This window comes from Caenorhabditis remanei, chromosome V (assembly GCF_010183535.1).
Source record: "Caenorhabditis remanei strain PX506 chromosome V, whole genome shotgun sequence".
Classification (NCBI taxonomy): Eukaryota; Metazoa; Nematoda; class Chromadorea; order Rhabditida; family Rhabditidae; genus Caenorhabditis; species Caenorhabditis remanei.
Genome location: NC_071332.1, coordinates 20,011,264 through 20,036,198, shown reverse-complemented (window position 1 = coordinate 20,036,198; position 24,935 = coordinate 20,011,264). Strand labels below are relative to the sequence as shown.

General features: G+C 38.2%; 12 protein-coding genes across 12 annotated transcripts; 6 read left to right on the top strand and 6 right to left on the bottom strand.

Annotated features, from left to right (window-relative positions):
• Positions 1–103: 103 nt before the first annotated feature.
• GCK72_021503 (uncharacterized protein) lies at positions 104–1,076 on the bottom strand (the record flags this gene model as incomplete). The annotated part of the gene is made up of 3 exons (XM_003104555.2): positions 104–559; positions 611–739; positions 792–1,076. 3 exons carry the CDS (start codon positions 1,074–1,076, stop codon positions 104–106), a joined length of 870 nt encoding a protein of 289 aa, XP_003104603.2.
• Positions 1,077–1,916: 840 nt separating this feature from the next.
• On the top strand, positions 1,917–6,085 carry GCK72_021502 (uncharacterized protein; the record flags this gene model as incomplete). Its single annotated transcript, XM_053734309.1, has 11 exons — positions 1,917–1,920; positions 1,967–2,065; positions 2,114–2,176; positions 2,231–2,448; positions 2,498–4,608; positions 4,660–4,995; positions 5,049–5,287; positions 5,339–5,477; positions 5,525–5,694; positions 5,747–5,901; positions 5,948–6,085. 11 exons carry the CDS (start codon positions 1,917–1,919, stop codon positions 6,083–6,085), a joined length of 3,672 nt encoding a protein of 1,223 aa, XP_053583222.1.
• Positions 6,086–6,632: 547 nt separating this feature from the next.
• Positions 6,633–7,328, top strand: GCK72_021501 (uncharacterized protein; the record flags this gene model as incomplete). Its single annotated transcript, XM_053734308.1, has 3 exons — positions 6,633–6,715; positions 6,768–7,124; positions 7,244–7,328. The coding sequence occupies 3 exons, from the start codon at positions 6,633–6,635 to the stop codon at positions 7,326–7,328; spliced, it is 525 nt and encodes a 174-aa protein (XP_053583221.1).
• Positions 7,329–8,192: 864 nt separating this feature from the next.
• Positions 8,193–9,212, bottom strand: GCK72_021500 (uncharacterized protein; the record flags this gene model as incomplete). Its single annotated transcript, XM_053734307.1, has 3 exons — positions 8,193–8,468; positions 8,668–9,085; positions 9,136–9,212. The coding sequence occupies 3 exons, from the start codon at positions 9,210–9,212 to the stop codon at positions 8,193–8,195; spliced, it is 771 nt and encodes a 256-aa protein (XP_053583220.1).
• GCK72_021498 (uncharacterized protein) lies at positions 8,419–12,272 on the top strand (the record flags this gene model as incomplete). The annotated part of the gene is made up of 2 exons (XM_053734305.1): positions 8,419–8,513; positions 11,342–12,272. 2 exons carry the CDS (start codon positions 8,419–8,421, stop codon positions 12,270–12,272), a joined length of 1,026 nt encoding a protein of 341 aa, XP_053583218.1.
• On the bottom strand, positions 9,954–11,025 carry GCK72_021499 (uncharacterized protein; the record flags this gene model as incomplete). Its single annotated transcript, XM_053734306.1, has 2 exons — positions 9,954–10,905; positions 10,949–11,025. The coding sequence occupies 2 exons, from the start codon at positions 11,023–11,025 to the stop codon at positions 9,954–9,956; spliced, it is 1,029 nt and encodes a 342-aa protein (XP_053583219.1).
• Positions 12,273–13,492: 1,220 nt separating the features above from the next.
• On the top strand, positions 13,493–13,723 carry GCK72_021497 (uncharacterized protein; the record flags this gene model as incomplete). The annotated part of the gene is made up of 1 exon (XM_003104530.2): positions 13,493–13,723. One exon carries the CDS (start codon positions 13,493–13,495, stop codon positions 13,721–13,723), a length of 231 nt encoding a protein of 76 aa, XP_003104578.2.
• Positions 13,724–14,391: 668 nt separating this feature from the next.
• Positions 14,392–15,505, top strand: GCK72_021496 (uncharacterized protein; the record flags this gene model as incomplete). The annotated part of the gene is made up of 4 exons (XM_053734304.1): positions 14,392–14,527; positions 14,579–14,922; positions 14,967–15,418; positions 15,466–15,505. 4 exons carry the CDS (start codon positions 14,392–14,394, stop codon positions 15,503–15,505), a joined length of 972 nt encoding a protein of 323 aa, XP_053583217.1.
• Positions 15,506–15,574: 69 nt separating this feature from the next.
• GCK72_021495 (uncharacterized protein) lies at positions 15,575–15,913 on the bottom strand (the record flags this gene model as incomplete). The annotated part of the gene is made up of 2 exons (XM_053734303.1): positions 15,575–15,709; positions 15,755–15,913. The coding sequence occupies 2 exons, from the start codon at positions 15,911–15,913 to the stop codon at positions 15,575–15,577; spliced, it is 294 nt and encodes a 97-aa protein (XP_053583216.1).
• A 1,300-nt stretch (positions 15,914–17,213) lies between these two features.
• On the bottom strand, positions 17,214–18,136 carry GCK72_021494 (uncharacterized protein; the record flags this gene model as incomplete). Its single annotated transcript, XM_053734302.1, has 3 exons — positions 17,214–17,269; positions 17,355–17,986; positions 18,063–18,136. The coding sequence occupies 3 exons, from the start codon at positions 18,134–18,136 to the stop codon at positions 17,214–17,216; spliced, it is 762 nt and encodes a 253-aa protein (XP_053583215.1).
• A 195-nt stretch (positions 18,137–18,331) lies between these two features.
• GCK72_021493 (uncharacterized protein) lies at positions 18,332–20,303 on the bottom strand (the record flags this gene model as incomplete). Its single annotated transcript, XM_053734301.1, has 3 exons — positions 18,332–18,559; positions 19,499–20,180; positions 20,233–20,303. The coding sequence occupies 3 exons, from the start codon at positions 20,301–20,303 to the stop codon at positions 18,332–18,334; spliced, it is 981 nt and encodes a 326-aa protein (XP_053583214.1).
• Positions 20,304–22,402: 2,099 nt separating this feature from the next.
• Positions 22,403–23,487, top strand: GCK72_021492 (uncharacterized protein; the record flags this gene model as incomplete). The annotated part of the gene is made up of 3 exons (XM_003104515.2): positions 22,403–22,585; positions 23,025–23,156; positions 23,203–23,487. 3 exons carry the CDS (start codon positions 22,403–22,405, stop codon positions 23,485–23,487), a joined length of 600 nt encoding a protein of 199 aa, XP_003104563.2.
• Between the last annotated feature and the right edge of the window lie 1,448 nt (positions 23,488–24,935).

The following is a 24,935-nucleotide window of genomic DNA, read 5'->3' as shown; positions in this document are numbered from 1 at the left end:
CTTCGTTCCTAGAACAAACCACCGTGAAGTGTTGATACAATATTGAAAACACAATCTTTATTTCAGAAACACATGATATATCAAATTATAGCACAATCCAACTTTACAGATATTCTTCCGGCATAATGTAGACGAGCTTGATCTTTTCCTCTTCCGGTGCTCCCAAGATAATATACAGAAGTCCTTCTTTCACGAAAACCTGACCAAAGACGCCTTCATCGGTTTTAATTGTATAGGTACACGGTCCTTCCATCAAGCAATTATCCACCCAGAGCGTATACGGTTCTTTATTATCAATCAGCTTCAATCTCATTTGGGTTTCAGAAAGTTTCGTGAAAATTGGGCGACTATCCCCGAAAGGTTGATCGAATTCGTCAATTTCTTGAAATTCGTTCTCCTCTAGAATCCACTTGTCCATCAGTTTCTCTGGAATATCCTCCAAACATTTGATCTTCATGAAACTGTCTTTCCGTTCTTTCATGTCGATCACTTTCTGCAAGTCTCTTTTATCGTTCTTCAGTTCCTCGATGATCTTGTCTCTAGCGGAAATCTCGTATTGCTGAAAATTCAAAATGAGACATAAATCTGAGGGCAAGATGGTTTTACTCACTTTGATGATCTCATCTCTTGCGGAAGTCTCGCGTTGCAAGTCTCTCTTCACTCTCTCCAGTTCTTGGCTAATCTGGTCTTCCCTAAGTTTTGTTGCTGTAATCTTAGTGGCGCAGAGCTCGAGGTGTCGCTGAAAATTCAAAATGAGACCTAAATCTAAAGGGCAAGTTGGTTCTACTTACTATGTGAGCTTCAATGAATACGCAAACCATTATGAAGAGAATTAAACAGGCTATAATCAAAGAGACAATCAATTTGTTAGCAGCGGTAGGTGGAAATTTTGCTGGAGAAGTAGCACGAGGAGTGTTGACCTTGTGAGCTACGGTCTGAGCAGGTGCGCCTGGTTTGATAACCTGATCTTCCATGCCGTCAGAAGCCTTAGTAATTTGCTCCAACTCTCCATCAGACGCATCCGATTCGTTGAGAAACTCAAACGACGACTCTTTATCGGAGACAGAATCCGACATTTTGAAGACTCGATCAATAGAAGGACAGAAATATGGAGAGGGGGGTAACTGTGGAAAATGACTGGGATGAACGACTGAGTGAGCGATGTCGATTGGATGAAGATAGGGCGGAAAGACTGCAGGGTCGTTCTAGGAAGTGAAGGCTCCTGGGAATCATCGTAAGCAGTATGTCTCGTCAAAGAGAGCTACAATAAATTTTTCAGTGCTTCCAGGAAGATTTCCATAGGTTTGACAATGTGAGCGACAAGTGAGATGTCTACGTGTACTTATAGGAACAATGTCAATAGGTGCTAATGAAGTGTTTGGCAGGGCGATTGTATTCAGAACATATTAGAACAAAAATGATCTTTCAACCGCGTTCTACCGAAATCGAGAGACGCCGAGAAAAACGGTTGTTTTTCAATAGGTCTTCGGTAGAGCGGAGTTGTAAAAACAATTCTACAATGGTACAAATTGCACCTATCAAATCTAGGTCTGATGATTTTGAACTTACATCCGATTCTGTTCTGAGCAGATGTAATTAGGACAGTTCTAATTACAGACATTACCACACACCTACGTAAAAAATGTTTTTTAAAATGTTTTTCACTTTTCAAGTATTTCAATAATTTTCACGTGCCCTTTAAATCTCTGAAAACAAAAAAACAACAAAAAAAACAGAAATTCCCACTCCACGTAATTCAACCTCCCCCACTGACCTTGGGTCATTTCGACTCCGCCCCCTTCTTCCCTCACTCCTAGCTTTCAGTTTTTTCCTCTCTCATTACTTCTGATTTCCGAATCAATTGCTGTGGAGTTTCAAATTTCTGGCATTCCCAGAAAATCGAAAAAGAATTCCGAATGAGTAAGTTACGTGGCCCCGATTTGGAATAGGAAAGTTTCATTTTCAGAAATTTGGTTGCTTCTGGTGGCCGCCATCTCGGCTTACGCTAATAAGGATCCTCCGGAATCGAATCATCGTCTATATGGTGGTGAAAACTACCCAACAGGTATGGATTTAAAATTATTTTTTCATATTTCACGAAAATAAATTGCAGATGCGCTCCATCGCACTTCCGCAGCCGCCTCGTTCCGCCGCCGATTCGATCGGAATGCTGGAGGTAAATATTCAAACTTCCCGGGTTTCAAAATTTAAAACATTTATTTTTTTCCAGGAGGTGATCTGGCGACCCACGTGAATTATCTCCAAATGATGGCCCGTATTACCAATGGAATCCATATTCTTAAAAGTGGAATGGATAAATCCCTGGATTCCGATCAGTTCATATCTGAAATCCTTCATTTTGGAGATGTCACACCAGCTCAAATTATTGCTCTTAATCCTGCGCAGGATATGAAGAGCCGTCTGGAAAGTCTTCCGGAGGAATTAAAGGTAAGGAAAATGTACCTCATATTTTTATTACTACGACTTATATTTTCAGGCTACGGATAATGCTGAAAAAGTGGAGCTTGCGTTTGATTGGTTGAAAAAAGTGCTAACTGAGATTGATGGAATTGGAGATATACGGGAATGGAAAGAAGGAAATGATAAATTTAAAAAAGAAATTGAACGACTTGGAAACCATGGGATCCCTAGTTTTGTTCTCAGTCAAATAAATATTGCTGCTTCAACATGGACAAGCTATTGGACGCAAATTTCTGCAATAGATTCGCAACCTACACCAGAAATTTTGAATGAAGTAAAGAGTGCTGTTTCAAAGCTGAAAGAAAACATCCCGAAATTTGAAACTTCCGGTCCATTCTGGTCATTTAACAACTTTTCATCTGCAATCGATGGAATCTCTCCAGTGCTGAAAACTGCTGAAGCAGTGAAGTTTTTCGTTTCCGCCTCGACTGAAATTTCATTCAGACCAGAAGAGGGATTAAAATACAATGACTATCTGGATTCAGCTATCAAAATACTGAACGATACTACAAGAAGTTCCACTGATTTCCAAATGGTCTCAAAGCTTGCAGCTGCTCGTGAAATAAAAAATCTTCATGGACAACTGAAACACACATTCGGATTTTTTAATGGTCCTTCGGATTTCGCACAACTATCGGCTGATGTCCTGGATCCATGGATTCTCAACGTGGTTAAAACAAAAAGTTTGAAAACTGCATTAGATCACCTAGTCGGAACATCAACTCAACTAAAAAAGATTGATAGTTCACTTGGAGGAAACTTGAATGGAGTTAAGAATTTTTTGGATTTTCTCAGTTCAATTTCTACTGCTCTTACTAACATCATTGATGCTAAACTTGGAGTTCCACAAGGACACAATTGTTCTACAGTAATCAAATCAATTGATTCAAAACCATTTAATACACTCCTCGAAACGTTGAAAGGTATTGACAAGAAACTGGCTGAGTTGAAGAGCATAACGGATGAAATATCAACACTCATTAAGACTCCTGGAATCATTCAAATGTGTGACGATGTTATAGCGATTTTTGAGAAACTTGCAGCCGACAATACTAAAATCAAATCAGTTCTTGAGAATTTCCAGAAATATCCAAATACAAAAGCACTGAATGACTTTTTCACTCGATTCACAGCATTGAATGCTCGAATCATCAATTTGAACTTAAATAGTATTAAAACTGAAGCAACAAATGCGACTAGCAACATGATTGCTTTGAGTACCTATCAAAACAATTTAGGTGATTATGCAGATTATTTTGTTTGTCTTCAAAACCAAGCAAATCTGAAAGCTGTCTTCAAGGCTCTAGATGGACTCAATCGGATTCGGAAGTGGAACAACGACAAAAAGTATTCTGGTGCACTGACCGATGGAATCAATACGATGAGTAAAGTGGTTGGCATCAAAGGAGATTTGGAAACGCTTCAGAAGTCAATTGGATCGTTGTCAGACTTAAAGACTAAGGAGACCGACGCGTTGAAAGAACTCAAAGATGCTCCAATAATATCGCAGAACATTGGAAAAGCTGTACAAGGACTGGCTGAGATGAGTTTGGCACTGGAAAAACGGGCTGATGTGGAGAAGAAGTTTGATGACATCAAAGTGGTTTCGGATAACAAGGCAAATGTGAAGGATCCTGGAGACTTGGCTAGTCTGAATAAGTTGGTGAGCTTACCCGGAATGCTTCAGAAGATGTATGAGTCTTTGGTTAATTTCGATAAGACTGTTGGATCTTTTGTGCGCTCGAATACATTTGCCAATCAGTCTGGAATCTTCGAGAAGGCTAAACAGGTATCCGGTGTCACTGGCGACTTTTCCAGAATGAGCGTGGCAGTTGGCAATCTGAAGCAGACAGTTGTTGGTGGTGACGCAGATAAGTTGAAAGAGATAGAAGACGCGTTGAAGACAATGGATTCTTTGGATTTGAATTTCGCTGGATTTCACAAGGATTTCAATGAATCCAAAAAGTCACTGGAAGAGCTCGACGTCTTCTTCGCCGGATTCTTTGCGAAATTCCAGCCGATCTCTGCTACCATTGCTCCAGGACAAACTCAACCAACGGGGAGTCCGTATGTGACAGTTTTGATTCAACGACCATGGACTAGTACTCAAGGGGGTGAGGACGGAACGTGAGTTTTTTGTTTAAATTATCTTTTTTTTTATAATTTGATTTTTTTCAGCAGTGATTTTGTCTTCTACGGAAGTATTGCGGGTGGAGTGTTTCTATTTTTGGTTTTCGTTGTTCTCCTGCATCTCTGTCTTCACATATGGTGCCGAAAATGTTTAGTCGATCATTATTGGTTCAAATGTATCAGATGGAAACCGTCACCCGAAATGTTAATCGAATATTTCCAAGATTTTTGTTATGGACACTATTCGGGACTTTCGGATGACATCGAATATAATAGAGAAAACTCGGGTGTGCTCACTTACCTCTTCTACACGAAATTCTATGAAACTGATAAGACACAAGTATTCAATGTGGACCCTGTTGAGATTAAAGTAACAGACTGCAGGTATTCAAGAAGCTTTGTTATTTTTTCTACTAAAATCTTTTGACAAATTTTAGATTTTCCAAACCTCTTGGTAACAATAATAGACCTGCTCTCAAAGGCTGTGAAAATCGCTTTAACAACACATTTTTGCATGCAACATGGGCCCGATTTCATACCGCCAGGAGTTGGTGGTTTACACAAGGGCCACAGAAAAAGAGTGCCGGCAAAAACTCAACTATCGAGAAACTGTTCTGGCTGGCGAAACAGGAGAAGACTCAGAGTATGGTGATGTTGTGCGCATTGGAAGAAAATGGTTCGCTTATTATTTCTCATTGGTTTCTTAACATAAAATTGTGTTTTTCAGGAGCGATTTTGTGTGATCGTTACTATCCTGAAAAAGAAGGAGAGTCAATGGAATTCGATAAGCTCATTGTCAATTGTAGCAAGCTGGAAACTCTATTCGATAAAACTCTTCAAGTTCGTACACTGGATGTTAAATTTGAGTAAGTCTTTTGAAATACGAATTCTTCTGAAAATTCTCAATATTCAGCACCGAAAAGCAATTCAGTCTCACTCATTATGCATTGAAAAATTGGCCAGAAAACGGTTACCCAACAGACTTGGCTCCTCTAATTTATTTGTACAATAAACTCCAGAAAGATAAAAACCCGGCAATTGTTCACTGTTCGGATGGCTGTAAGAGAACTGGCCCGTTTGGATGTGAGTTGAATCTTCGATCAATTTCAATTTTAAAATTTTAAATAACTTTCAGTAGCTGCCATTGCTTATGACGAATTGAGAAAACAGCGAACATCTGCATTTCTCAAAACATCCTTGGCGTGTATAAAATCTCAAAGAGTCGGATCGATTGAGACTCCGAAAGACTACGCGTTTGGTGGACGTCTTTGTTTGGAAATCTTGGCAAAGGTTTGAGTTGCTAAATCAGATCGATTGATCAGAAAATTAATTCCAGAAAGCAAAACTCAACGATGAACAAAAAGAAGTTTACGAGGACTTGAAATTTGGATGGGAGAACTATGAAAAGGGAAAAGTGCAATATGAAAGAATGAGAGAAACGACGACGGCAAAATCAAGCACTACAAAAATCTGAAAAAAAAACAACTGACCTCCGATGAAAACTACTTGATAACCTACTCGTACCTCTATGAATGATCCCAATTGAATGATTATAATGATGATGAAAAATTTTGTGATTGATGTTTGACTTTATTTTACAGAGGAGCTTGAAACTGTAAACATTTCCGTGTAGTCTGCGTGAACAAGTTCAATATCAGATTTTGAAGTTTTTTAAATTTTGTAAGATTAGCTATATCCAGAATCTCACAGAAATTAAACATTTATAAATGTATCATTTTCAGAACATTAGAGTTACTATCTCCCACTGTCTTAATCTCAATGTAATTAACATACAAAGATTAGAAACGTATGTCACACGTCATGATTAGAATGGGCATATGCCAATCCGAGCTAATCCCTGCCAGGTGATCTCCAGATGTCTGCTACATGCACACAGGCGTTATCCAGCTAATTAACACCTACTCAATTACCCCACTGGCTTTCCCAGCAGCCCTGTATCTTATCTGCTCCTTCCTAATACCCTCCCGATCTTCTTCATTCCTTCATACTTCACTATTTCTATGAACACCACACCGTTCCCCTTACTATTCCTCCCTGAAAAATCACTAATTCTCACTTTACAATGTATGGAATCTCATGAACTGTAAGTACTAAAATCTCGGTTCCCGAAATTTCTGAAAACTGGAATATTGCAGAATCGCTGTCTCAATTCTATCTAAAACAATGCAAAAGTTGACATTGTCTGTAATCCCACAAGCTCAAAAAAGTTTTATCACATTCTTCAACTATACAGAGATAATGATTGGATTTGGACTTACAAATTTTATAAAGTTTATTTTCTATGATGACAAGGCCCCGAAATATATCTACGTTGAAATCTGGAAGGATACCGAGCACCACAGATTGCAATGGTTCAACCATAGAATTTCGACTCAACAATGGATCAAACACGTCTTCAAAGTGACAAAGGTTAACACCGTTACCGATATACGATTTGTCGAAAACTGCGAACGCTTCACTGCTGATATTGTACGTAGTATTCTTCCAACAGGGTATGCACATGCTCTTGTAATTGACGGGTTGAGCGAAATGAGTACAAAGTTTATGCGGAAAATGTTACCACTTGTCAACAATCTTGAAATTGAAGTTAATGTTTTCAACAATCGTGCAGAAATGCAACATGTATTGATTCAAAACTTCCACATGATAAATGTGAAGTCGTTACCTATAACTTTGGACGATTTATTGCTTGTTAACTCTGAATTTTTAATGGTCACTGATTCCCATTTAACCGGGAAGGATCTCAACCGATTTTTCAAAAGTTGGATCAGGAACCGATCAAATCCACGGTTGGAACATATGATGGTGAAACTAACTCACAGAAATGTACACGATATTTTGGCAGGGATAAATTTTATGGAAACTCCCGAAAGACTACTTTGGGACGCAATGCCTAACTCATTGAGATATATAATTCGCAATAATTTCGCAGTGAGCTTCCAGCGGCTGGATGGGACATGGGGGACAGTAATCATTTGGCAGGATGCTGACACGTTGGCAAAGTTGGCGTTTTTTGTTGGCAAATGATTTTTTACTCTTACAACTTCAAAATGGTATAATAAACTTATTATTTATATCGTGAAAATCTTAATTAATCATACTAGTAATTAAAACCTACTCAATTATGCCGCTCTCATGCTAGGCTTATCCAGCAGACACATCATCATCTACCTAGCCAACCCGTGGTAATCGCTGGCAGATGGTTTCCAGATGGGTACAAAAAAACATATCACAGCTAATTAACACCTACTTAGTTATGTCACTAACTTTCCCAGGAGCCGCATCATAATCTTCCTAGCCGACCGCCCATCTGCCCTTCACCTGCTCTTACCGAATTGTTCTGTCGATTTTGGTGTTTACCACATCCTTCGGTCTACTGGAATATCGTTTTTTTGAAAAGACCATAACACTCTTGTCGCTTGGGAATAAAGGGATAGAAAGACGTTTGCTAATATTAAGCTACGAGAAAAAAGTACACATGAAAACTTGAAAACTTGAAAAGATTTATTATTTACTTGCGTTTCAACTGATAGATACAATTAATCTCATTCGATAAACAATTAATTCCAAACAACAAATTCCAGATGGTTAACATACGCAAAGATTGACATTCGAGTCCCATCTTCTCTCTTAATATCATAACCACCAGAAACATAAGCTCGATATCCGTTATGAGAATATGTGAACCGCTCATTCTCTTCACAAAAGAATCTTTCCTCCTCCTCGTCAACTGTCACATAATTGATTCCTTTGAAAAAAGTTTCTTCATTGAATCCTTGAAAATGAATGAACGCCAAGTGCTCCAACCTTGGATTCGCTTTATGTTTCATCCATAACTTCAAGAATCGATTCAATTCTTTGCAAGTCAGATTAGAATTAAAGTAAGTAATACTCAAACTATTCGTGAGTAGTAAATCATCTAGTATCAAGTTTTGGACATCATAAAGCACCAACTGATCGAGATTTTGCATGAAAATACATATGATGTAAGCCTTGCTGGTTGTTCTCATTCAAACTGAGCCTACGACGTCTAACCGGCTGAAATCGTTCCGGTATACGTAATTGATAATTATAACTGAATCTCCATATCGGGAAAATTGAACGTATCGAGTCCGAATGGAATTTCTCAATACTATCATTGCAAGTAATGTCAATATAAGGCTCCTTGATAGTGAGGAGATGTTTGATCCAATTTCCGATTGAACTTCCTGCATAGTCCCATGCATATTCTTCGTCGTGATCGACTCCAGCCAGATATATTTTGACATTATCCACAGAGATAGATTTCAAGGGTCCCACAATTTCTGTGTTTAATTGTATGGCAAATAACCAATCATGCATATAGAATCTGATCCATACAATATGACCAATTTTTGCCTCTTTTGAATACACAAAGAAGTTGTTTGGAGTGACAAGCATTGTGGTGCGCTTAGATAAAACTGACAAGGCGATTCTGAAAAATATATTTCTGGCGTTATCAATACCAAACAAATATGTACTTACAAATCATTGACCTCCAAATTCTGTACTACATCTTGGAGAATCTTGGTCGGGAGAGTTAGGAGGGGGAACGGTGTCATGTTAGGGTGCGAAGACTAAGAGGTAGATGTCGCATCGGCTGCGCAGGTTAGTCAGAACAGATGGTCACGCCCCTTTGGGTGAGTCACCCAGAACAGATGACTCCGCCCCCGAAGCAGATGGTCACGCCTCTCTTATACACATGGCACTATCTATCTACTAACTCGTGGTGGTGTCGCATGTACTGTGGATTTTATAGTGGTGATTTTTGAAAAAAAACTATTGGTTCGTCAGTTTTAATTGAACTGTCATTATAGTTTGTAAAATAAGATTAGAAATGCACGTCACACGTCATAATTGAAATAGGTATATGACAATCTAAGCTAATCGCTGACAGATGGTCTCCTGATGACTACACAAAGGCATCGCCCAGCTAATTAACACCTACTCAATTATTCCATTGGCTTTCCCCGCACCTGCATCATAATCTTCCTAGCCGACCGCCCATCTGCCCTTCACCTGCTCTTACCTAATGGTTCTGTCATTTTTGGTGTTTACAACATCCTTCGGTCCACTGAAGTATCATTTTTTGAAAAGACCATAATACTTTTCTGGCTTGGAAATTATTGGACAAAACTACAAGCTACGCAAAAAAAATGTGTAAAAAGTGACAGGTACAATGCATTTTTATGATGCTGCTCTAAACTGCCCTCGAAATTGAATTCTTCGAATCAGAACCCAACTAAAACGTTCAAAAACACAATTTTTATATCAATATGTTTCACGTTTGATTTAATTAACAATTAATTCCAAACAAAAAATTCCAGATCGGTACTACAAGCATGAATTGCCATTCGAGTCCCATCGTCTCTCATAATATCAAAACCGCCATAAACATAAATTTTATAAAAGCCAGTAGAATACGGGAACCGCTTATTCTCAAAGATTCTCTCCTCCTCGTCGTCAAGTGTGATATAATTTAATCCTTTGAAAAAGGATCGTTCATTAAATCCTTGAAAATTACTGAACGCCAAGTGCTCCAACCTTCGATTCGCTTTATGTCTCATCCATAACTTCAAGAATCGATTCAATTCTTTGCAAGTCAGATTAGAATGAGAATAAGTAATACTCAAACTATTCGTGAGTAGTAAATCATCTAGTATCAAGTTTTGGACGTCATAAAGCACCAACTGATCGAAGTTTTGCATGAAAATCTTATGTAAGCTTTGCTGGTTGTTCTCAGCTAAACTGAATTTAAGACGTTTAACTGGCTGAAATTTTTCCAGAATACGTAATTCAGTATTATGACTGATGTTGTCATCCATTCTCAGCTCGTTTTGAAAATGATGGAAAATGGAGAACATTGAGTCCAAATTGAATATCTCATTTATATTATTGAAAGAAATCCAATCAATATGAGACTTCGTGACAGTGAAGAGATGGTTTATCCAATTCCCAATAGAACTTCCTGCATAGTCCCATGTATATTCTTCGTTGTTATCGTTTTCAGTCCGGAAATTGCTGATATAACGATCAGCCTTCCAACAGGGAGTTATGTATTTAAACTTCAGGGATCCCATAGCGTTTGTATTTAATTTCATGACAAATAACCCATCCGGCTGATCATATTCTACATTCATATAGAATCTGATCCATGCAATATGATTATCAATTTTTGCCTTTACTGAATCCACAATGAAGTTGTCTGGAGTGACAAGAATTGTGGTGCGTTTAGATAAAATTGATAAGGTGATTCTGAAAAAAATATTTGTGACGTTATGATCAATACTAAACTTACAATTCATTAACCTTCAAATTCTGTACTACATCTTGGAGAATCTTGATGGGGAGGGTTAGGAGGGGGAATGGGGTCATGTTAAGGGGCGAAGACTGAGAGGTAGATGCATGCCGCATCGACTGCGGAGGTTAGTCAGGACAGATGGTCACGCCGCCAGGACAGGCCCCGCCCCCAAGACTATCTTATCATAAAATTCTAGAGACCTACCTAATCTTATCATCACTTATTTTCCTATTCAGGTTTCTCCGTCTTCATTCATTTTCCAACCAACCATGAATCCCAGCTTCCCGCTCCTTAAACTCCCTGAAAAACCACTAAAAATCGCTCTCCACAATATGGAACTCCTTTATCAGTGAGTCTTACCACCCCACCCGATAACAAAAAAATTTCCAGATTGGCCCTCTCTACACTATCTGCTCGTACCAAGACCCTCGTGAAATCTCTCAAAATTCAAATCAGAAAAACTTATATACATATCCGTGAGGAAGTCTCCTTCAGTATTTGGAAACTAGATTTCAATCAGGAGGACTGGTATTTCTCGACCAACGTCAATGATGCTTATATCACAAATGACATGCTGGATGAGCCGTGCTATCTGGAGACCCGAACCTGGGTTGATGACCAGATACCAATTTTTCTGTGGAAAAAGGAAGGATTTACCGTGAACAACTGGGTGCAACATTTTCTAGAAGTGTTGGGCCGCAAGGAAATCGATAAACTATTCTTTCAATGTAATCCGGAAAACTTAAATCTAGAAATCCTGCATAAAGCGATTGGAGATGTCAATCAGCTTCACATTCAACATCAATTATCAGCGGAAAGCTGTCTGCAAATTGTGCAATATTTACAGTCCGCCAAAGTTCTTAGCATGTTTTTAGGTCTCTCAGAAAACTTTCAGAAAATTCTGCTTCAGAACTTTGAGATTGTGATCCTCACTGCCCGCCAGCCTGCAATCATCGACCTCGACACCTTGCTAGTAATTAACAGTTGCTCTATCCAGCTCCAAGGGTTAAATATCACCAACAAAACTGTCAATCGCTTTTTAAAACACTGTATAGCTGGGAGTAACCCGAATATGCGGCACTTAGGCGTTTTGTTGCCGGCAAATGAAGTTTTCTCTGAAACTGAAGTATTCCGAGGTGTGGATTGTTCTTTTGCGCCAGAGGATAGAGAACTAGAGTTCAAGGATCACATGGAGACTGTGGAGAAATCGAAAACTACGATGGTGACCGGTGGCATTGATATAAGAAAGAAAGAATCGGGAACAACGGCGACTATAAAATGTGAGGATGGCCAGTTTCAAATGAATGTTTGGGATGACTAAATTGATCTTTTTAATTTAATGTATTTTGTTTTATATATGGAATGAAAAGTATTATGAAAGCTCTTTACCAAACTTGCGAAACAGGCCGGCGTAGCTCGCTTGAAACCAAATATTATGATCTGAAAGATATACCAAAATGTAGATTTCGGTGAGGTCGGGTTTCAGTTCGTTATCGTGTAGCGTGAGGAGAGAAAAGGGATTCATAGTTTCCCCAGACTAGCATTGACTAAAGAACAAGAGGACGACTAGAGAGGATCTATAGAGGGAAAATGTGGGTCCCGTTTACTCAGAAACCCAAAGCAGGGTCATATTAGATGGTGAATTACCTGTCAAGCGCTAATTACGACATGGGATAATGGAATTGTTTGTAGATGGACTGAACTGGACATTTATTGAAGTTGTTATCTTAGAAAAAATAAAAAGATATAAACCACAAGAGTAAAATAAATTAAAAATCCTCGTAACGTGACAGATGCAATGCATCATCTACATAAACTATCTTAATGATAATTAGAAAGCAATTAAAGAAACTGTATGGTAATTAACTGACATAAGTTGATTGAAGACTCAAGCCTATAGGCTTAGGTGTCCAGGGAAATCAGGTGCTGCTTTAAAAAGTTCTCACAAAAGGGGTTTATCGCAGATTCAAAAGAATATTACATTTAAAAAAATCAATTTAGTAATCCCAAACATTCATCTGAAACTGGCCATCCTCCAATTTGATAGTCGCCGTTGTTCCCAATTCCTCCCTTCTTATATCAATACCACCGGTCACCAATCTCCATGTAATCCTTGAACTTTAGTTTTCTATCCTCAGCTGTATAAGAACAAATCTCGCTTTGGAATACACCAGTTTCAGAGAAAAACTTGATTAGCTGACAACAAAATCCTTCAATGTCGCGTATTCGGGTTACTCCCCGTTATCCAGTGGTTTAAAATGCGATTGAGCGTTTTGTTGGAGATTTTTAACCCGTGGAACCTATTACACTCTCTATTTTGAGTCCCCTTCTACTAATTAGCCCCCTCTCGCTTTTAGAAGCTCTAGGCTCTCTCTGCGTCTCCCGTTCCTCTTTTACTATTTCATCTATCCTTCTCTCTTCACTATGGCAATATTCACTCCCTCTATCATTCTGCACTTTTATCCATTTCCCCGGAAGTTTTACCCAAAAAAGGTTTGTCTAAAAGTTTCCGTTATATGCCAATTCTTCCTATTTTCAGGTATGCCTCTCCCCCGACGGCTCCGTGCCCTTCAAAAGCACCAGCGGTACAAGGATCGTGAAAATCGTCGGCTCCGTAACTCACAAAAGTTCCGAATCGAAGGCATATTGCTTCTCAGCTCACTAGTCTTCACAATTGCTTTGCTCTGCTACGCGGAGCCGATTCTCCGGGAGGCCCATCTTGCTCAGTTGAAAGCGGATCGGGAAAACTCAACTCATAGAGAGGAGCCATAATTATTGGTCATCTTTTTTTATGTATACTTACCACAATCCCTATCTCATTTTTGCATCTGAAAATGTATCACTACCCAAAACTTTTTATAAATAAACCATCATAACAACAAAACACCTTGTGATTTATTTTTATTTTTCACTTTTCTTCCTAGACGCATAATTAATCATAAGTCTCCAAGCGGCGAACTTTCAATGTGATCATTCAAATTTTTACTTGGCTCCAGCAGGAAAAATGTATGTAGTATGGTGTTCAAGAAAATCTTATATTGAAAATTCGAATTCCCGCCAATGCTCTGGTAAGGTTTGTTTTCATGTAGCTTGGCTATCAGGAATTCTGAGCAACTTACTATGATAATGAAAATTAAAATGATAATGATAATGACGCGCTGAGCGGCATTTAAGAGCGGCATTCTCTTGCTACTACTGATTCTGAGTCGCTACGCAGCGAATAGCAATGCTATGGTGTCAGTAATCTTGATTTTTGTAGTTGACAACATTTACGTACAATTCTCATTTGATAAAATTTTAGAATACGATATGTCGCAACTTTTCACTCAAAAATTCCGTTATCAGTTCTCTTCCTGCTCTCTTATCAGGTAAACATCATTTTATTTCATTTCCCTTCACTCCTTAGTTGTCTGTTTCTCCCACTTACAGATTGAGTCACCATGAAAATTCCCTCCATTCCTCTAAACACTGGCGCCGCGCTCCCAATTTTCGGATTAGGAACGTGGCAGGTCAAAGACGACAAAGAGCTGAAAACATCGCTTCGAACGGCGTTAGATGCAGGCTACAGGCTTATTGGTGAGCTTTTAACGTATCTATTTTTTAATTCCTGTTGTTTCCAATCTCTAGACACTGCCCATATCTACAAAAACGAGCATATCATTGGAGAAGTGCTCCATGAGTACATTTCCACTGGAAGATTAAAACGAGAAGAGATTTTCATCACTTCTAAACTTCCACTCGTCGCGCACGCTCCTGAAGACGTTGAAAAGTGTGTGAATGGTCAACTGGGCGCGTTGAAACTTGACTATATTGATTTATATCTAATCCATTGCCCGTGTCCCTGCAAACATCAGGAAGGTAGCTGGATACCGTTGACAGATGACAAAGGGAAATTAGTTTTTGATGAGAAGACCACTCATATTGATACCTGGAGGGAATTGGAGAAACTTTATTATGCTGGGAAGCTAAGAGTGAGTTTTTTTTTTGATTTTGAATTATAAAACCAAAAATTCAGGCCCTGGGTGTGTCCAGATTCAGCGCCCGCCAACTCGAGCACCTCTATGACCTAGCCGACGTGAAACCTGCAAACATCCAAGTGGAATGCCATATCTATTGGCAACAGGAGAATCTTCAAAGAGTCTGTCGGAAGCTTGGAGTCACCTTGACCGCCTTCGCGCCTCTTGGCTCCCCCGGCAGAAAATCTTCAAGACCTGATGGCAATTGGCCGGATGGGGACCCACTACTGGATCCTCTTGTTCTTCAACTAGCCGAGAAGTATCAGAAGTCCCCGGCGCAAATTCTTATACGGGTTTTGACTCAAAATGGGATTTCGGTAATACCAAAGAGTGTGAATCCGCTGAGAATTCTAGAGAATATATCGAGTTTTGACTACGAGTTGAATGAGGAAGATATGCATGAACTGGAGGACAAGGGGAAGACTCGAATCAAGCTTTTTAATTTGGATTTGTTAGTTTTTTTTCAATTCAAAAATGTATTTATCTGGAAATTTTCAGCGCGATTGGACATCCATTGTACCCAGATGGGGAAAATTGATAATTAACCTAAAACTGTTTATAAAAAATTTTATTCTATAAAAACTTTATTTGAATTTCATTTTTGTCATCAATAACCTTGCTGTTGTCGGAAACGAGTAGGAATGTAATGATAGAAATATTTCCAAACAAATAACAGCCAAATAAAGAATGACAAAGCGTAGAGCGCCACCACGAGCCACAAGAAATCAATCGAGAAGCCAAACTGGAAAGAAGATTTAAATTTTTTAGAAAATCGATCTAACTTTACCGAAAGATTTCCATGCCCTTTCAGCTTGCAACACAATCCAACATCAAACACAATAAATGCGGTCACCACCAAAACTCCGCAGAGAAAAGTGAGAGCTGTGATAATCCAGAAGCATACTCGTATGGTATTAGTGAATCCAGTTCTTCTTTCTATCAACATTCTGAAAAATTTTTGAAGACATTCGGACAGACAGACATGGGTAGCTTACAGTAAGACAAATGACCATATGAGTACTACGAAATTGACTGAAATAGATATACACATTAATATAAAAGTGGTGGATGTCCATGAGTAAGATGTTAGATAGTTCTGGAAAAAACTAAATTATATGAAAAAGAAATGAATTTTATTCTAATTGAAACCGCCTTGTTTTACTGATTATAACAGTATTTTTATTGTTGTTCAAAACTCAAAACTCGCTAAGATACAAGGATTCCAGTGTATTCGTGGTGAGACCCAAACTTCAAAAATTTTTGGAACCTAAGCATAATTATACTTTTCTAAACCGCCTTGTTTTGTTGATTATAACAGTATTTTTGTTTTTGTTCAAAACTCAAAACTCGCTGAGATACAAGGATTTTAGTGTTTTCGTGGTGAGACCCAAAATCCGAAAATTTTCTAAACCTATGATTTTTTTTCTAAAAAGGCCTAAACAATTTTCACAACGCTAGAAATGACGAGAATAACGCTGGAAACCAGATCGGGTGAGGTTTTGGCGCATTTGGGTCATATTTGACTCGTCTTATAAAGACAAATAGCATTTTGATGAATAGTCAGTAGGTGGAAAATGAATGATACCGACAATTTGGCAATTTGAAGAAACGACTGATAAGAAAGTATTTCGATCGTGACACGAGAGTAATTATTGTGGTGGACGCTGGAAGAATGACGGAGGCAAGTGGAAGAAAACTATTTGATTATGATTTTTTCAGCGTTTTGAAATTTTAAAAACTAGACATTTTCGGAAAAAAATTCAAAAAGTTCAAAAGTTCAAAAAAAATGGCAGGCCGAAAAATTTCCGATTTCGGCCCGGCTGATTCCGGCCCCCTTTTACCAAAAAAAAACAAAAAAAACACATTTTTAATCATTTTCAGAGTCTTTTTACAGCAAAATAAGATCGAAATTGTCTTCTAATTAATGTAATTTTATTCCGCCTTCTGTGTTTTGGCATTATTTTTCCCTTTTCACTTCATTGTTGTCGTATTTGCGCTTGAATTGAAAGGATTTATTGAATATTGGAATATTACAAAAATATCTTAAATTTCATCCAATAACTTCAAAACCATTCGGGATTCTCGATTTTTCAGAGAATCTGAAACGACAGCGGGTCCGATCAATAGCTATATGAAGCACCATTTCAGAACTATTTTTAATTCTAAAAAACCATTGATGCTGATAGTCGGCATTCCGAAATAGCTCTACATGCCCCAGTAGGTCGAAAAATACGTTTTCGTGAATACTAGTATCGGTGCTCAGGTGGAACTCCATTTTGTAGTTTGTAGTCTGGTAAAATATCTGAAAATATAGATATGGTTAATACCGCATGAGAAAAAAAACACCTCTTGCAAGGCCTTCACTGTTTCTGTATCGACGCTTTTACATCTGAGATGGCACTTGGTAAAATGCGAGAACTTTTGAGGATGAACTTCAGAGAGGACCGAGAAAATTTGGAATTCCTCGACATGTCTCCAGTGAGGTAATTTCTCAATTTCAGGAAGTTCCGAGATATTATCATTTATTTGAATTTGAAGACGTTCCAAACGATTTGGATTAGTATACTGCACAAGATTTGCCACTTCCGTATCGTCCGCAACTGTTATATATATTTTTTTGATTTGAATCATCTGATTTCTGGTCTTCAGAATATCTTCGATTATCTTCAACATGGAATTTTCATTAGCCATGTTTTCGAGTTCATCCAAAACAATCTTTTCATTGGCCAACAAAAGTTTGCAGTCCGTCGAAAATGACTCCAAATAGTCTTGATTTTCCAGAACCTTCACTTTTTCCTCTTTTTCCTCTTTGTCCTTTTCGTTTATGTACTTGATTCGGCACCCATCGCCCTCCTTTTTGTAAAACACGCTTATTCTCAAACTTGTGTCAGATTTAAAGACTGCTTGGAGATATACAGTTTCATGAAGATCGGTTAGCATGATATAGTCGGGAAGTGCACCGATTCTAGCGGTGTCGATGAACCGTCGGAGGGCCTTGCACGATTTTCTGACGTTTTGGCTGAAAAAAAAAATTTTTTTATTCAAAAATTTTATTTCATTTTTATATGGAAAATAGGACAGAAATCAGAACTCACATAACTGGATAATCCAAATAGTTCAAAATATTTGTCATCGCTAAATCTGGTACGTCAAGAAGATTGGCTGACATTTCTTAATTGGGAGAAAATTTGGGAAAAAGTTTGAAGGGGTAAGAAGGGAAAGATAGCTATGAGACCTGTCTGCAGTTTTGCGTAACAGTGTTTGCGGACCAAATACATTTCGAAACGGGTGAAAGGTTCAGACTTTATTATCGTTATTATTATTAGCGGTACAGAATATTGTTTAAAAAATCAGGACATCAAAATTAAACATTTTGAGCAACCGGCAATCGCACTGGAACATTTGGGCGCCGCGAGACAAAGCGGAATTCAAGTCGATGGTAGAAGAAAGTCAGAATCAACTCCAACTCCATGTCGTCCAGACCATATCGCGACTGGTTAAGCTCCTGATTTTCCAGTTCTGGCAATCTTGGAAATCTAGACTCGAAGTGAATGACGAACACTTTGTGGAGACTGGGCGACGCTAGGAGTGCCTGAAAAAAGTACTAGGATGTTTTGGGATCTTTTTTTTTAGATCTTCAAATTCTCAGATCTTTAGATCCTTAGATCTTCAGATCTTTAGATCCTTAAATACTCAGATCCTTAGATCCTTAGATCCTCAGATCCTTAGATCTTTAGATCCTCAAATCTTTAGATCCTTAGATCCTCAGATCCATAGATTTCTAGATCCTAAGATCCTCAGATCCTTAGATCCTTAGATCCTCAGATCCTTAGATCCTTAGATCCTTCGATCCTTAGATCCTTAAATCCCTAGACCTTTAGATCCCTAGATCCCTTGATCCTTAGATCCTTGGATCTGAGGATCCTTGGTTCCTTAGATCCTTAGATCCTTGGATCCTTAGATCCTTAGATCCCTAGATGCTTAGATCCTTAGATCCTTAGATCTTTAGATTCGTAGATCATTAGATCTTTAGATCCTTTGATCTCTAGATCCTTAGATACTTATATCCTTAGATCCTCAGATCCTTAGATCCTCAGATCCTTAGATCCCTAGATCTTTAGATCTCTAGATCCCTTGATCCTTAGATCCTTAGATCCTTAGATCCTTGGATCCTTAGATCCTTAGATCCCTAGAATCCTTGGATTCTTAGATCCTAAAATCCTTGGATTCTTAGATCCTTAGATCCCTAGATTTCTAGATCCTTAGATCCTAAGATCCTCAGATCTTCAGATCCTCAAATCCTTAGATCCTTAGATCCTTAGATCCTTAGATCATTAGATTTCTAGATTCCTAGGTCTCGACATTCCTAGATCCTCAGATTCTCAGATCCTTAGATCCCTAGATCCTTTCATTTCAGAATCTTCAGATCCCTAGATGCTTAGATCCCTAGATCCCTAGATTCTGACATTCCTAGATTCTCAGATTCCTGGATCTGTAGATCCTTAGATCCTTAGAAAAACCAAAACCATACCGCTTTAATCTGTTGGATATCATTTCTGACCAGCTTGAAGCACTTCATATCCACTCTCTCACAGTGAAGAAAGTGGAAAACTGGACGGCGCATCATAGCATCCACTTTGATCACTTTCAGATTATCCCAGGTATTTGTTTCCAGATAGTCATCAATTTCCAGCCAATCCATGGTTAGAGGGTCTCTTACGGATTCCAGGACAAGCTCCTCCAGCGAATTCGTGTGGAAATGGGGAAAGACTTGGAGGATTTGAGACTCGTTCCAGACTTTGATGAATAGTTTTTTGGATTTTATGGATGCAGATGGGAGGATATCTGCAATTCGAGCCATAAGTTGGGTACACGCCTCCTCAAAAGGTACGAGTTGGTCTTCTCCAGTCACAATCTTGAAGTCGTCCAGAGAAGTTTGTCGCTGATACTCCATAACCGTTTTCAAATCGTTTATGAAGAGTTCCATATAGTTTTGACCCTCTTTTACACGGGTTTCCGCTGGCAAATCCAGTTTTTGAGCCACAACTCGGCATCCTCCGTTGTGATCGTGGTACTCCACATTCAACTGTGCTCCAAGATTTAGAAAAATAGATCCATCATTAATTCTGATCCGGATTTCCGAAATTGAAGATTTTGGCGGCATTTTAGTGATGTGGTCTCGCAGAGCACCACAAGTACGACGGAGGATTTGTCTGAAAATTTCAAATATGAAAAAAACGAAAAAAGTTAATTTGAAAAACTTACACATCCAGGAAGTTACAACGCTCCAAAATATGAGTCATTGCATCCTCATTGAGGTCGATCAACTTTGTCATTTTTGCTCTAGTTTTTAAAAATATTTTTAGGTATTTGTAATATAGAAAAATGGGGTGTATGGAACTAAAAACGACTTCAAAAAAACCTAATATTGGCTAAAAAGGGTGAAAAGCAGCTAAAATTGGCTGAAAATCGGCTACAAAGGACTAAAATGGGCTTAACGGGATAAAAACAGCTTAAAAAATGATAAAAATGGCTAAAAACGGCTAAAAGCGGCAGAAAAAGGACTAAAAATGACGAAAAATACAAAAATGGGCTAAAAAGGGCTGAAAATGGCCTTAAAATGGTTTTAAAAGGGTTAGAAATGGCAAAAAAGGCTAAAATGGCTCAAAAATGCAAAAATGGTCTGAAGATGGCTTAAAAAGGCAAAAAAGGCGAAAGGTATAAAATTGGCTGAAAAATGGCTTTAAAAAGAATTTAAAAAGGCAAAAAAAACCAAGAAATGGCAAATGGACTAAAAAGGGCTCAAAATAGGCTAAAAGGGCTAAAAAAACGCTATCCGTTAAGTGTCCTTCCTCGAAAAATTCATAAATTTCGATAAAGAACACTCGAAAAACAAGCCAAACGAACACCAAAACCGATGTTCTCATTTGGTTGGCAAAAGAAAAAGAAACAGAAAAAAACAATGGAAAAAGAGCGTGAGATTCGACGGAGACGCAGCAAACATGACAGTAGACGTTTTCTCTTTTGCCAACGGCATATCGATTCTGAACACCAAAATTTTTGGGGAAAAGGAGACGGGGAACACGAGAAGAGAGAGGAAGAGGTCGGCAAGGTAAGCAGGCGGTGGACGGCGTGCACAACGCATGTCCAAACAACAAATAGCGTTCGACTGGAGGGTGTGGTCCGAGTGGACATCTGGACAAACAAACAAACAGGTGGATAGGGTTAGGCTATTGCCCGTGTCAAGTCCTTCCGACTATATGCAGTTTTCAAATTTTCAGCTGCAACCTATTATTATATAATGCAGAATCCACAAAGTGAGTATACAATGGAATATTATCGATATCATTGTGTGTACAGTACCGTGCAGCAAGATATTGTACATTTTGCCTTTTTTCCGTTGAAAATGACCAGAAGGTGTTCCGGTATGACTGATTGTCCCACAAAGTAAAATTTGTATAAACCATACAGAACAAAGGTAGACCTTTATTTTTGTAGTTGACAACTTTTTTGTACGGACACTCCTCATCAAGCGAAGAATTCAAACTCATGTGACTAGGACACTAAGTACCAATTATTTTTTTGTAACATCATATTTCTGAAATGTTAGTGGACACTTTGATAGAAACACAAATTTTCAGGCTTGACATATTCAGAGTATAGAAATAGAAAACAAAATCAGATTACTTTAGTCTAGTTTACGCTTTCGCCACTTGGAGCATGACGGAATTTCTTTATTTGATTATTTTTGCTCTGTTTAAGTTCAAGACGTTCTAAAACCGGAATTCTTCGGGACTTTGAAATCAGAATTTTCCTTTTTTTTCAAGACACCGGGACGTTTGGAAACCATTTTTTTTTCATTTTAACTGAGTTTTCAGTGTCTAAATGTCATGGTTTCAAAACGAACTTAGTTGCGAACCGTCGGGGTCGCAAAATATCGCGGAGCCTCTCAAACATCAAACCTTAAATATTTTCTAACATCACTTCATTTTGTTTATCAAAACACAAAATTCAAAAAAAAACCTCTAATTTTTAGTCTAAATCACGCCATTCTTTTTTCCTTTTCTATGATTTCATTTTCAGAAACAGAATGTCTATGAACAACTCAGTGCAATTTTTTCATGAGGCTTTTCTGGAAAATGAAGTATTGCCCTTAATTTGTATTATTACGGCACCCCTAGTCTGGCTAATTTATGGATGGATCCATGCGGAACCCGCTGCGAAAGATAAGAAGACATCTATGATTTTGTTGATCAAAAAACTAAAGGTCACTAAGATTATATGGATCATGGAAGCACTTCTGATACCCCTACTGGTTCTCTATTTTCTGTTTCCTACACAGTTTTTTATTTTTGCCTCTCCACGCTTTTCTCCGTCAAGGTTAATTATTTTCGACATTTTCGCATGTTGCTTCACAACTGTTCAGGAGTTTACTATGATTGGGTGGTCGTTGTTGGCAATTCAGCGGATAATTCTTTATTATTGGCCGAAGAGAGTGAATCTATTGAATTTCTCTGGAGACGCTATGTCTACAGTATTCTGGATAAGCAGGATCGGGTTGATATTGAGAGTGGTAGTGGAAGGATTGGGGTATTGGTGGTATCCGGGAGTTGTGATGGTGAGTTTATTGTAAGATTTCTAGATATCTAGATCCTTAGATCGATCCCTGGATCCTTAGATCCCTGGATCATTAGATCCCTGGATCATTAGATCCCTAGATCCTTAGAACCCTAAATCCTTAGGTCCTCATATCCAAAGATCCGAAGATCTCTAAATTCCCAGGTCCTGACATTCCTAGATCCTTGCATTTCTAGATTTTCAGATTCATTTATCCTTAGATCCTTAGATCCCTAGATCCTTAGATTTCTAGATCCTTAGACCCTTAGATCCCGGAATCCTGAGATCTTAGATCCCTAGATCCCTTGATCCTCAGATCCCTAGATTTTTAGATTTCTAGATCTTTAGATTCCTAGATTTTTAGATTTCTAAATTTTTAGACTTTTAGGCTTTCAGATCCCTTGACCCCTAGATCCTTAAAACACCTGATCCTTTTTCAGACCTACTACCTCATCTTCAACCTATACCTGCTCCTAACAACAATTTTAACCATTTCTACTGGCGTCCGCTCCACAAAGACCTGCGCCGAGTATGTAGTATGGCAATTCGCCTTGCCTGTGTTATTGAAATTAGTAAGATCCCTTCCAGCTAATTAAAAATAATGAAAGTATTTTTCAGATCTACACACCAGTTCTTTATTTTCTACTCACAATATACTTTAGCGCGTTTGAAATTCTAGTTATCATCAAAATCCTAGATTTCTATGTCACACTTATCATAATTTCCTTTAGCTTGGGCTTTGGTGAACCCCCAAAAATTATACCCGGCCGCAGCCCTGGTTTAGCAGAATTGAGGTCTACAGTTGGTGTGTTGAATGTGTTGCCATTATATCATCCAGACTTTCCACATGCTGAGACAGTGCCAAAGAATTATGGGTTCCTACACGAACGGGCGAGGATGTGATAACTAATTCAATTTACTTCTTACATTCATTCCATCATACATACTTACATTTATTCCAATTGATCTGAATAAAATGAGATGTATATTATAAAATTTTTACCTAAACAGGACAAAAAAAATCTAAGAAAAAATTCCCGTCATGCTCCTGGCAAGAGTGTAAACTAGACGAAAGTAATCTGATTTTGTTTTCTATTTCTATGAGCCCTGCCTGAAAATGTCCCTGAAAAGTATATGATGTTATACTAATTGATACTTTGCGTCCTAGTCACACTATTCACTAGATTTTGCTTCACTTTATTTATTTATTTCCTATCATATAATGTCTTCCTCGTTTATCGACCCTCTCCTCGACTACCCTGATTCCCAAAACATTTATCTTATCATCAGATCACTCCTCATTTTCCTCTACCCCCTCACATTTGCCGAATCCCATAAAACCGACAAAGTTACATCTCTAACTTGGATCATACAAAAACTAAAAATCACACAGACCACTTTATTCCTCGGCATATTCCTTCTCGCGATTTCGGTATCGATATACTCAGGCTCCGGCGCGTACTCTATAATACAGTTAGGAGTCTGCGTAATGACGGCGATACAAAACGGGTTTTCCGAGCTGACACTGTTCGGGTGGTCCCTGTTGGCTATTCAAAGGATTCTGATACATTATTGGGCTGGAATTGAGAAGAAACTGAAATTTAATCCCTGGAAAGCTGTGTGTGGTGTCTTTGCATTTTTTTTGTGTAGAGTTTGGACAGAAGCCTTTGGGTACTGGACTCCACTGGTCTATTATTCATACTTCATATTTTTGAACTTATTTCTACTTTTTATAATACTCATGACATTATCCACTGGTGTTAAATCATTGCCGAAATTTCAAGAATATGTAGTTTGGCCTTTGCTAGCAATTGGAATTGCTAAATGTGTAAGTTCCATATGAGACAGCTTGTAACTTGTTTCATTTCAATCCTAGCAAAAAATTGAAAATAGATTCAGAATCCTCACGTCTTCAACTTTCTAATTATATAAAACAAAATTGAGACTTCTACCGCTAGAAAGTTAAAGACGGCAGAATTCTGAATCCGTTTTCAGAATTCAAATAGGATGAAAATGAACAGAGATATGAAAATTTTTGTAAATCGGCTCATTTTGACATAAACTAATATTTTAAAGCAGGTTCAGAATCCTTATGATTCAAGTTTTTCAGTCATGCAATAAAATGAATGTATAAATATGATTTAGACGCTGAAGACGTGAGAATTCTGAATCTGTTTTCAAAATTCAAATAGGATGAAAATGAACCGAGTTATAAAAATTTTTGTAAATCAGTTCATTTTGACAAAAACTAAAATTTGAAAACAGATTCAGAATCCTCACGACATCAGTTGTATAAAACAAACTAGTTTTCTGAAAAAAATTTAATCCCAGAAAAAGATTTCAGGTGTACA